The sequence below is a fragment of the Triticum dicoccoides genome, chromosome 5B (genome assembly GCF_002162155.2).
Source record: "Triticum dicoccoides isolate Atlit2015 ecotype Zavitan chromosome 5B, WEW_v2.0, whole genome shotgun sequence".
Classification (NCBI taxonomy): domain Eukaryota; kingdom Viridiplantae; phylum Streptophyta; class Magnoliopsida; order Poales; family Poaceae; genus Triticum; species Triticum dicoccoides.
In genome coordinates, this window is record NC_041389.1 from 396,646,083 (window position 1) to 396,658,182 (window position 12,100).

Sequence of the window (12,100 nt, forward strand, 5' to 3'; positions counted from 1 at the left end):
GTTGCTCTTAGAAAAACACTTTCGTCTCGTAAAAGAACACTTTCTCTTTGTTCCTTCTCTTTTTGCAAATTGTATTCGTGTTCACAATTTTCACATTGCAATTGCAAACACACACACACTCCGTCCCTTTCTTGCTATCTTTCCCGGGAAACATGATGAACTGTACTCAATTTCAGATACTACACAGGCAAATAGTATGGAGAGTTTGTGCCAAATCCTGTAAACCTAGCCGCCTCACTATCAGAGACATTTTAAGTGCCAAATCTGTGGCCTATAATTATCGCGACATCAAACGTTTGCATGCAACATCGCTTGCAACATTCCCTTACTACCGTCCAATTCGACAAATGTGTCGCAACATTTTAAACGTGCCCACGCAATGAATATTTCTTCATGGGCCTCTTTGGTAGCTTGCACGCGGCTCATACATGTTCTAGGGGGGCAATATTTGGTTGTTTGCTTACCCGCACGCTTTGCATGGGCTTGCACGACAGGAAGCTCAAACCACCCCTCAGCTAGGCTCTGTGAACAATCAGGCTCCAGGGGAGTGTCTGAATCGGCCGTTTCCTCGGATGCGGACTCTTTGTAGTGCAATTTACACTGCGAGAGAGGATGCGGGCGAAGATTTTGCAGGTAACCAAAAATGATGTAGAACGTGACCCAAAGACTACGTACTTTGAAACAAGGTTCACTGAGCCAGACTCCAGGTAAACGCGAAAAGTGTGCTAGCATTCAAACATGCCCCATATCTTACAAATCCGACTTGTTGCAGCAAAACGTTAAAAATGTGTTATAATGCCCGTTGCAAATTCTGTAAAAAAAAACACCGATGACAAAAAAACATCTGCAATATAAGAAAATCACCTTGAAGCATACATTCAAAATATTTGCAACATGTCACTCGTGGATACACAACAAACATCATACACTCTTGTAGCATGCTGGAACATGAAGCAATGGGGGAAATCTCGATTTGACTTACATCACATCACAAACAACCGAGGTAACATGGATAATTTTCATTTGGAACTCCAACACGAGCTCATCTACGATGGCAAAGCGCAACGAGCTCCCACCTAAGCGAAGGGGGGACAAGCCGCATGGAGATGTCGCAAGCCTGCGATGAGACCATCGTTGGTTCAGGATCAAGAAGAGACTCACGCTTCATGGAAGAAGAAAAGAAGAGTGAGTCGCGCGCGAGCGAATGGAACCACCAATCGTTCGGTGGGCTTATGGAAAGCTTTTCCAAGCAAGGGCTCATTCAATTTGCATGTTCTTTATAGGATTCTTACCCTCGTTTTTTTTTCCTATGCATGACATTTGTTTCATAGGATTGGAGGTACTAGATTTCTCAGAATTGTGTCCGTATTAGACTAGTTTCTAACGATTCTTGCCATTAGGTGAGGCCTCATGGAAATTTCCTAAGGACTGAAGTGGATAGGGCATCCTAATCCTTTACCTTTTCTATTTCTTTTATTTCGAAATCGTGTAAACGGAACCTAAGTATACAGCAGGATGCATGCGTGGTGCCCAATTTCCTGCTGATATCGACAGTAAGATGATGCCTAGGTGAACTATGAGTGGGCCATTTTATTTGTGCTGGAAATAAAATGTCGTATACATACATGTGAAACCCCAATAAATTGCTGGATCACCTACATATATAGCCATACAACCATACAGAGGAAGAGTACGCGCACGGGGCTCACTGCAACCGTAGTTCTTGTGGTTTTATATTCACAGCAAAGTTTCAGTTCCTGTATACCCCAATCTTCATGTTCTTGTTCGGGCTGAAAACACGTTATTCATGTCCAGCGAATCGAGACTGGACTCGCCGATTTGGCGCCTCTTCATGCCGCCACGATGGGGTAGGAGGCGCAGGTAGCAACAGCTGCATCATTTCCAGCAAGTCGAGTCAGTATCACGTCACGAGTTCGCTATGCCCTGAAGAGCAAAAGCAAGATGGAAGTGCACACGGAATGGTACTCACCACACATGTTCTTGCCCATTTCCATCTTGAAGTAACCATTTTCACCCCAGTCGGCGCCCCACGAGTTCTTGATGAGCCAATACGGGACGCCGTTCTCCACACCGTACCCGACCGCCAAGACGGCGTGGTTCACGTCCTAGCAATTTGAGCACAACTTGCATTTTCAGAACAAAGTAGTAGAAGAGTGTAGTGATACAAGAGATAGGAAGCACATTAACTGAAGACTGAAAATAAATAGCTCATAATAAAATCATCTTTGGATGGCCTATGGTTTAGTAGTACTCACATCAGGTGTAGTACCACAATGGTCGCTAGTGTAAACTCCGCTCTTGTACTGCCTGAAACCGTCGATCACCTCAAAGGCAACACTCACTGGGCGAACCAACCCGACGGCGTTTTTCAGTTCGTCCTCAGCATTCTTACCAGCAACAAAAAGATCAGCATGAATTAAAGCTTAGGTTACTTGATTATAAATTATTAACATCAACTGAAATTAGAGCGAGGTTCCTCTTCCTTACCAGTGTGATGTTAACTGAGTCCAAAACCTGAACTACGGCATTTTCAGCCTTGTAATGGCAGACGCCATTGACACCCTTGTAAGGGTAGGACTCCTCGGTGTCGATCCCTCCATTGTACTTGATGTACTCAAATGCCTGGGATGGAAGGCCTCCACTGCACCCGAAATTATTGAATCCACCGGCACAGTCAACCAGCTGTTGCTCAGAAAGAGAGATGTTCTTTCCAGTGGCCTGAGTATATGCTGCCTCAAGTGCACCAGTAGTGCTGCAAGAATAAGTATAGGAATTCAATTGGTTTGTTTGTTGAACAGCCCTTTTCTTCTTTCTTTTCCTTTTCAGGAAAGATTCTACTAAATGAGCTATCTTCTCAATTGATAATACATAAAACACTGCAAAGCTTGAAATATGCCAGGGAGCAATTTTTTTCACAATATAGAGCCTAAATAAGAATACTTCAGAATAATTAGTGTAATATCGATATCTGTCATTTTACTTGTAGCTAGGCTACTTCATTCAGGATTACTCAATAGATGCTAACACTAGTACTGTTGTATAGAAAATGAATAAAAAGTCACACGGTAAGTTTATTAAAATGCTTAAATCACACCCAATCCCACAAATTCAGATAACCTGTTAATCAACAAATTTAACTTCTTGTTACTTTTCAGTGAAAGTGAACTAATCAAATTAGTACTGCATTTTATCGTGATCACGAAGTGTTCATATGACTTGGGTAAGCAATCTTATTGAAGATTGTGTTCTATACTTGTCTGTATGCCAGTTGACCAAATTATTGATTCTTTTTGCGCGCGGGGTGGTGGTGTATAATTGGGCGCAGTTCACATCCTTTTGCTGCAATTAAAGTTCCTCCACTGGTGCATACGTTACTAGCTTCATTTGGCACTATAACTTGAGAGCATATGGAATTGCATTCTGGATTACCATATTTGAAAGATATATTACTTCTATTTAGATGTGGAATTAATGAACAGGAGGCAGGACAAGCCCCACAAGATAGCTACCGGTCACCAAACACCAAGTGAAAGAGATCTGAAATCAATAGTTTGGGAGTATATACACAATCATATCAGCTACTCGGCTATTATTTATTTAGTAGTGTGTCACACGTGCAGTATTTTAATCCATTGTTGAACACTTCCAAATAATTGGTGATTGTGTCTGATGAAAAAGATCTCAAGTATACTCAACTACTGCACTTGAGAGCCAGCAATTTTTAACTTGGGCAACGGATCGATCTGTCGGTCCCCATCCTGGGCCATCAGATGGAGTAGTTTTTAATATTACTACTTTATTAGAAGGCGCATCCACGCATAGTATTACATTCAGGGCGATGATTGAATTAAAGTCTCTTTGGTCTGTGGCCCAGACAGTTAACTGGATCAGATCGACCATTTTACTTCCTGTCGGATATCATATAGTTTGAGTGTTAAGTTGAAAAACACCAGATTTGGGCACGCTTCAGTATTGGGCACATTGGTTATTGATGATAAAGATATATCACTGATATATACAACGGCACACGCGAAGAAAGTAAAAAAAAAAAAAAACAGCACTGCAGAAATTCAGTAGTTACCTGAACGTCCAGCAGGAGCCGCAATGGGACTGGTCTTTTACGGGGCTAACGATCCCATCCTCCCTCCAGTCTTTCTGCAGCAATGAAAACATCAGTTACTCCACACATTAATGGAGTCGATTGGTACGTACACCAACTCTGCTTGCTGGATCAAGCGACACAATACTTGCAAATTAAGCGTCAACGGCTACAACAGGATATAGTCTATGCTATACAGTCTTAGCACAACCATACTACTACTTATAAATGGAAAGAATATTGTGCCGCAATCCTTAAAAACTGGCGATCAGCAAGAAGGTTCATTGGCTGATTTGTGTACATAAAAGTAGTAGTAAGCTTTTAACTACATCATGTGCTGGGACCGTGGAAGAAACAGCTAACACGGCCTTCCTTGTCGGGGGGACATCAAAGTCCCGAGGACAATAATTAGCACATGTTGGCCCTGCTGAGTAAATACAGCGACCAGCAAATTCTGCAGCAATTCAGGCAAAGCAGAAAGCTCGACAGCTAGCTGGTTTGAAACGCAAATTAGTCAAGGTGGATTTTTTTTCTCCTGATTTTCAAACAGAGTATGATATCTGAAACTTTCTAAACCACGGGGCCCTGCTCGTCTCAGCAACCGTTACTGACGATACAATACAGGGCACGCAGCTACGCTAGCAACAGTTCATACAGGGTATGCCTTGATGGGATTTCTCATTTCTGTGACGAGTAAGTAAACAGTAAACGTGAAACTTACGGTCTCCGGGAGCGCGGCGGCGTCCCGCATCAGGTGGTTGCCGGCGAGCGTCGCCGAGCAGGTCTGCGCCGCGCCGAGCCGGGTCGCCTGGAACTCCTCCCAGCTCATGTCCGAGAAGCCTGCGGGACAGCAAAAGCGACGAGCGTTTTGAGGACCCGGCGGGGCCGGAAGGGGACGGCGGGGATCAGAGGATGGTCGGGATCGTACGGTTGATGCCGAGGCGGTAGGAGAGGCCCTTCCGGTTGGTGGAGCGCACCTCCTCGAGGCTCTCGGAGAAGATCCGGAACCGCCTCCGCACCTCCGCCGCGCTCTCGTAGCTCTTGCCGTACCTGCGAAAACGGATCGAATGAACCCACCGGGATGTCAGCTGTCATGGGGTGGGGGAAGGCGGCGGCCGAGCAGCCGAGCAGACGGAGAGTCGACGGGCGGGGGATTGGGGGTGCGTGGCACGGACCTGACGGCGAAGCGCGCGAAGCGGAGAGCGTGGCGGGTGCGGCCGAGCGCGGCGAGGACGGTGGACTCGAGCGTCGAGGCGGCGCGCTCGGTGACGGGCCGGATCGGGTTGGAGTCGGTGAAGGAGGAGGAGGCGACGGCCACGGCGGCCGTGGCCAGGACGGCGAGCGCCAGGGGGAGGATGCGGCCGTGGGCCATTTCGCCGGCGGATGGGTGGCAGTAGTTTACTGGGTTGGGCAGGAGGGGCAGGCCAGTAGGGAGCTCGCGTCCCGGTGCCGGGGGTTTTATATCGGGAAGCGTACCGGGGCACGCTTGACCACTTGTTTGAGACTCTCGAAATGCTGTACGCTGAGGATATTTGTGATCTGCAGTAAGTATAATCTACTCCTACTCTAGTGAGGATTATTCTTTGTCTGAATCTTCAAGGCCAAATATCCAGCGCCGCGGTAACACATGTGCATGTTTATTTTAATAGGACCAATATATTATAAAAAATTCACGGTAATACAAAATACTTAACATAATAAAATTGCATCGAGACCTAGACCAGTTTGTCACTGCTCTTCTACTGGAGCCGATCTAACTTTGTCGATGATAGTCAAGAACTATTCATACACATGTTCCTAGGAACCAATGTCTTGGAGCTGGAGCTATTGTCGACGTTTTTTTTTTGAAAAAGAAAGGAGGCTCCGGGCCGTCTTTATATTTCAAAACAGGCCGTAGCCTGAGGAACAATGTACACTTACATGAAGCTTGTGGGGTGCACTTTAGTGCAAAACCACAAGAAGAACCGTCAAAGCTGATATAAGAGAGGGGTTGGGGCATGCATGAGAAAAACAACAAGAGGCAAACTATGTGACTATGTTGCTACAAGATTACCCCAAAACATGAGGTCCTCCTTATCTTGTTGCTTCCTGGTCCTGCAGCACCAAAGACGGATCAAATCTGCAGCATAGTATCTTACGTAAGAGTCTGTGGGCCCGTGTTTTAGAAGAAAAAAACTATGTTCGGCCCAAATCCTCCTCCAGAGCTCCTCCCCTTTCCCCTCCCGCGACCTCGTCGCCCCCGCGGGCGGCCGTTCGCGTCCAGCCTCCTCCCGCGCGCAACTCCCCCTTCCCCTTCCTCCCTGCCGCCGTCGCCGGCGCCCGCTGCGGGCCTGGCCCGGGCGACGCTGGTGGCGGCGGCCCCCTGCCTTTCCCCTCTCGGGTGTCCACCGGCGCGGGAAGGGGCGACCCCGGGTGGTGCTTCTAGGCGGCGACGGTCCAGCGCGGTGGCGGGGGCTCCTGGCGCGAGCAGGGGCGGACTTCTGGTCGGCGGCGTCGTCGTTGGCGGCGGGGCGACGCGGCGGCGCGGTCTGGCGGCGCCCGCTCGGCCCAGATCTGGGCCCTTCGGGCCCCATCTGGGCCTGGGCGGGCTGGCGGCGGGGTGGGTCTGCTTCGTGGCTTCCGGGAGGCGGGGGAGCGGCGATGAGCGGCAGGGTGCTGGCGACGCCATCGCCGGCTTGCTGCAGCGTGGCGTCGGGGCTTAGCGGGCCCATTTCGGGCCTGGCCGGGCCAGGGGTGGCCTGGCATGCCCTTCTGCCGCGTCCGGACGGCTACCGTGACGATGCCGGAGGCTCTATCCTCCCGCACGACGGCGGTGGAGGTGGTTCCCTCCCGTTCGGCTTTGGTGCTGCTTCTCCCTCTACAGGGCGCTTCTTTCCGGTCCTCTTGGCCTCGTGTGGGTGTTCGCAGTGAGGCGGCGTGGGTGGCGACGCAACCGCGATGCGCATGGTGGTGGTCGGCGGTTTGGCTGATCGGCTCCGGTCCGTTGGGCGGTGGGGATTGGAGTACGGGAGAAATCTTTGCCGGTCTTCGGCTCCGATGCGGTGACACCTACGGGTGCCACCATTCCTTCATGAAGGGTGTCGGTGATATCCATCCCCCACCTCCCTCCGCGTGCCGGGGAAACCCTAGGACATGTCCCGACAGTAGCGTCGTCGGCGTCGCTTTCCTTCTTGGAGGTGTTGTTTTGTTCGCTGTGGTTCGGAGCCTTGGGTTGTAGTGGTTTGTCTTTGGTGGGCGTAGCGGTGGAGGGTCATCCGCGCTTGTCGAGCTGCCATTGTTGGCATTTGCTTCTTCTTCTTTTTCTTTTTGGCTTGTTGTGTTGTTCGCCCTAGCAATCCTGTATCGGTGTTGGTTGCTTTGGAATACAAAGCGGGGGGGAACCCTTTTTCGTTACGTAAGAGTTTGTCCATGAACGTGAGTTGAAAACACGATCGTTTCGTGCATGCCAGAGAGTGATGGCACATGCAGCAAAAGCCATGTTCCATTTGCACTTGAACTGTAGATGAGCAGCAGCTTGTTGGACGAAGGAAAGTATATCAGGCGACCTGCCAGCCAACGATGCCAGGCGCAGGTGATGCCATAGTGCAGATGCCGCCCTGCAGTGCTGCATTATATGATGAACCGATTCCACTGCTGGACATAGATCACAACCGGAGCTTGCAGCAACGGTCGTCCAATGCTTCTTGATCATGTTGTTTCTGGTGTTTAGCCGGCCCCAAAAATCTAATCAGAGTAAAGTTTTGTGCTTCAAGGGGATCAATGCGTCCCAGACCAAACCATGGAGGGCACAAGAAACACCATAGAAGGTCAGTAGTCGGTAGAAGTAGCCCGTGGTGAGATGCTTATCAAAAAATGAGGGAGTACACACGTCCTCGCACGACCCATCAGGAGTTAGAGAAGCAATGAGATGCTGCAGCAGTAGGAGCTCGCGCTCAGCAGAGTGGGAAAGATTGGGGTGGAGTTGCACTGACCAAGTGTCATCCGAGAACTGTGAGCTAACTAAGCACCAGCGGTTCCTGGCAAAGGAGTATAGAACAGGTAGCAGCAAGAAGAGCCTGCCTGCGTCAACCCAATGATCGTGCCAGAAGGATATATATGAGCTTGCCCGAGCCCAAAATGCGCTGTGAGGAGTTTATGACCTTGGGGATATAATCCTTGAAACCACGTCACATGGCAGTATCTCTGCTGGAAGCCCCAAGAGGTATAGCTGACTAGGAATACTGCAGAGCAAACCACTGATAGCAAAGAGTGTCAGAGTGCTGCAGGATCTTGGAAAGGAACTTGCATAGCATTTCCTGGTTATGGGCTTGCAGATTTCTCACACCCAGGCCTCCATTTTGTTGGTGGAGAATGACCTTGTCCCAAGCTACAAGGCACTGGCCCCCCTTAACTCTGTTCTTGCCATGCCAAAGAAAAGCACGCGACTCCTTAGGCCATGGAAAGGAGGACATAAAGTAGCTAGGTATGCCGGCGAGCACAAAGTTGACGAGCGTGAGCCTCCCTCCAAGAGATAAGAAAGTGGCCAACCAGCCCGAGAGCCTACGGTCAACTTTGTGAATAACTGGCATCAACATCCCATGTGTGATCTTATTCAGTGACATGGGCAGTCCAAGATACGTGCATGGGGTGGAGGAGATAGGGCAGCCAAGCAAATGAGCGATCTCAGAGGCCATGGTTGCATCCACAGAGACAGGCACTAACGTGCTCTTGTGAAAATTGATTGTCAAACCTGAGAAGGCCGAAAGGATGTCCTTGATAATCATGGCTTGCTCGAGATCCCCCTTGAAGATGATCAATGTGTCGTCCGCGTACTGCAGCACCGGGAAGAAACGATCTGTGCCAAGCGGATGCTGCAGGGTCCCATTTTGATAGTACAAACAACACAGTCTTTGTAACACATCTGCCACCAGGATGAAGAGATAAGGTGACAGACTGTTGACGTTGTTGAACTCTTGATTCGATCTAAAGCGTTTGGCACAAGATCTCCTGCAACTGCTAGATCTACGTCTGAGCTTTGTCTTGACGGACAAAGTCAAGAAATATCGAAGCCCAGAAGACCAGCTCAAAGATGAAGCAACGCCATTCACCAGAGCATCACCCCTGTGAGGACTACAAAAAAATTCTAATCTAAACTACTAGCTGGAGCCGATGCACTAGGGTTTCTCTCCCCGCACTAACTGTCAAAGCGGCAGACAAAGGATAGCAAATCCCAGGTGGACCTGAAGGGGATGAGTTCTTCGCCCTAGCGGCCCCTCATGCCACGGAAAGGAAACGTCATTACTTGATTCTAACACATGTGCATATACGGTGGTCGAGAGTTAACAGGGTTTTCTTGCTACAGTAGAGAGAGGGGCTAAAAGGGGGCAACCACAGAGTTTCCCTAATCCAGCCGGTGAGGGCGCAGATCCCTGCGTCCTCCGCTTGCTCCTGCGGCGGAAGGAGGTGGGGATCCCGTTACGACGCTCCCGATGTGTAGATAGGGTAGGAGTATGTCCCGACGGCGTTGATTTGGTGAGGAGTTCGTCGCCGTTCTGGAATATTAAGTCCGACGTTCTTCCCTTCCCTTGTCGGCGCTGGTGGTGCTAGCATGTGGAGGCGTGTTTCGTGCGCCGATCTATGGATCGGCCGATGATTTGGCTCCCTTCTCCATCTGCCGTTGCGCCGGTGTGAGGGGAGATTTTGCTCCTCGCGAGTTTTTGCTCCTCAGGCGGGTCGGCGAGGTGGCGCGTCGACCTTGCCATGTGAATATCATCCCCTCCCTCTTCGTCGCTACACTGACGAGCTCCCCATCGGAGGCGCAAGGGTTGGGTGTTGTTATGTTCGTGGGGTTGGATCTTTGGGTTATGTCGAAGTTCTTCGGCGATGGTGGCTCCCCTGGGGTGCTGGTCTTTTCAGGCTGAAGATTGGAGACTTCCCGGTCGCCATGGTCGTCTTTACAAGGATGTTGGCTCCGGTTATGGAGCGGCGACGGCAACGGCGCGCCTCCAACTTGCTCCGGCGAGATCCGTGGTTGATGTGTGGTCTCAGAACCTTGTTGTAATTTTTATTACTTCTACAGTGCTCTGTACTACTTTTGCACTTTCAGTATAACTAGAAGTCTTTATAAACTTTCAATATATATATTTTGCGGGTAACACATGTGCATGTTAGGTACTCCTAATCTTTATAACTTTCCTTGAACACCAAATTAACATGGAAAATCCCGAGAGTATGAAACATCAGCAAAGTGAATGGCTACGTTTGGAGGAGTGTACTGTCAAGGATTCTTGTGTTTTGTCGGGCGAATCTAATTCTGATGAGTAATATAAGTGATCTGGAAGCGAGATATGGCTGACTCATCCGAGTACTGGGGGCATTTTCCAACACGATGACGCCAGGGGTGACGACGCGGCCAATGAGTGAGCTCGGGGAAGCTGAGCTGATTGGCCATTTTCACTCTCTGCCTCGGCCAAGACATTCGTGGGGGAGACGATATTTTGCTGGGACGGATCGGTGCGTGATTGGTCCGGTGATGCCGTCAGAATGGTGACAACGGCAGCAGAAAGCGACCCGTCTTGGACACTACCACTAGAGTACCAGAACGTCACCGACGAGCAGCGCCGGGAGTTCAGAGCTCGGAGGATTCTGTAACGTATTCGTACGGTATTCTGCCAGTGTGGCGGGGCAACAGAATCATGCATGGGAGGTGCGGCTCGAGCTTGCTTTTCATAGGAGCTTGCCGGCGGACGGCGTCTGGAGGGTACACGTAGCCGGCCGCCGGTGTGCTCGGTCGAGCGTCAACGTCACGGTATCTCTCGGCGACGACGACTGCTGCGATGATAGAGGATGATGGTGAGGAATCCACGCCAGTGTTGCCATCGTGGAGCGTCAGCATTCGTGGACTGAATTTGTTTACGTGCAACTCAACGTCAGTGCCCTTTCGTGACAGGGAAGAGCACCTAAAATATCCTACCAGGCGGGCCAGGCTCCGTAGGGATAACATAGCCGCTGCGCACCACGGAACGAGACAACCGTACTTGATAGGTTTTATTATATATTCATTTGGTAGTTACAACGTTTCCTTAAAAATATACTCCAGTTTACAAGAGCAATGAGATTTATGAAAATGTTTTATAGCTGACATTCACTCCTGGCTTTTCCGGTGTGGCGTGAGCCGAAGCGTTGGATCCCTCGCACGAATCTCGCCGCTGCCGCGAGTCGACGACAACTGTTGGTTTCAAGGATGGCGCGTGATCGACGTGGGGTGATGAGGTGGTTTCTATTATCCGATGGATTTTGGAACGGCTCCTCTCACTGTCTCGCCGCGCTCGCATTTCACCTGCCTCTTCCTCTCCACATGCATGACACGTCGTCCTGTTTTGATAATCCATGGTGCAATTGCGTCAAACTTCGAGGTAGGTCCAATTCTCACCAACGAGTTTGTTTGAATGTGCTCGCTGGTGAGAGCAGAAAGCCGGTGATGGGAAAGGAATAGAAGGTGGCGTTGGTTTGGGTGGGTGACTGATATGTTCATTTTGCATAATGTTTTTCTACTATTATTTTTAATGTTTTTGGTCATTATTTCACTTCATGATGCAACTCTAATGTCTATTCTCTATTAATTTGCAAGTTCTATATGAAAAGGGAAATTGCTAGCAGCTGGAATTCCGGACTTAAAAAAGCTACAACAGAGATAGCTATTCTAGGGTGTTCCAAGTGACCTGAAACTTCACGAAGATTTTTTTATTGAATATATAAAAAATGTTGGAACGAAGAACTACTGGAGGGGGCCCACCTGCTGTCCACAAAACAAGAAGGCGTGCGCACCCCCAGGGTGCGCCCTGATGTCTTGTGGGGCCCACATATGCCCTCCTTCTGCTATATGAAGCCATTTGCCCTAAAAAAACAAGGAGAATACTTTCGGGATGAAGCACCACAGTCTCGAGGCAGAACCTGGGCATGAGCATTTTTCCTCTCCCGCGAAGCGATTCTACCGGGTAT

General features: G+C 49.6%; 1 protein-coding gene across 1 annotated transcript; it reads right to left on the minus strand.

Moving 5' to 3' along the window:
* Positions 1–1,562: 1,562 nt before the first annotated feature.
* LOC119309424 (thiol protease aleurain) lies at positions 1,563–5,558 on the minus strand. Its single transcript, XM_037585428.1, has 8 exons — positions 5,296–5,558; positions 5,049–5,170; positions 4,842–4,960; positions 4,103–4,176; positions 2,509–2,773; positions 2,277–2,408; positions 1,991–2,126; positions 1,563–1,891 (listed from the first exon to the last, which is right to left on the minus strand). Exons 1-8 carry the CDS (start codon positions 5,490–5,492, stop codon positions 1,851–1,853), a joined length of 1,086 nt encoding a protein of 361 aa, XP_037441325.1. The 5' UTR covers positions 5,493–5,558; the 3' UTR covers positions 1,563–1,850.
* Between the last annotated feature and the right edge of the window lie 6,542 nt (positions 5,559–12,100).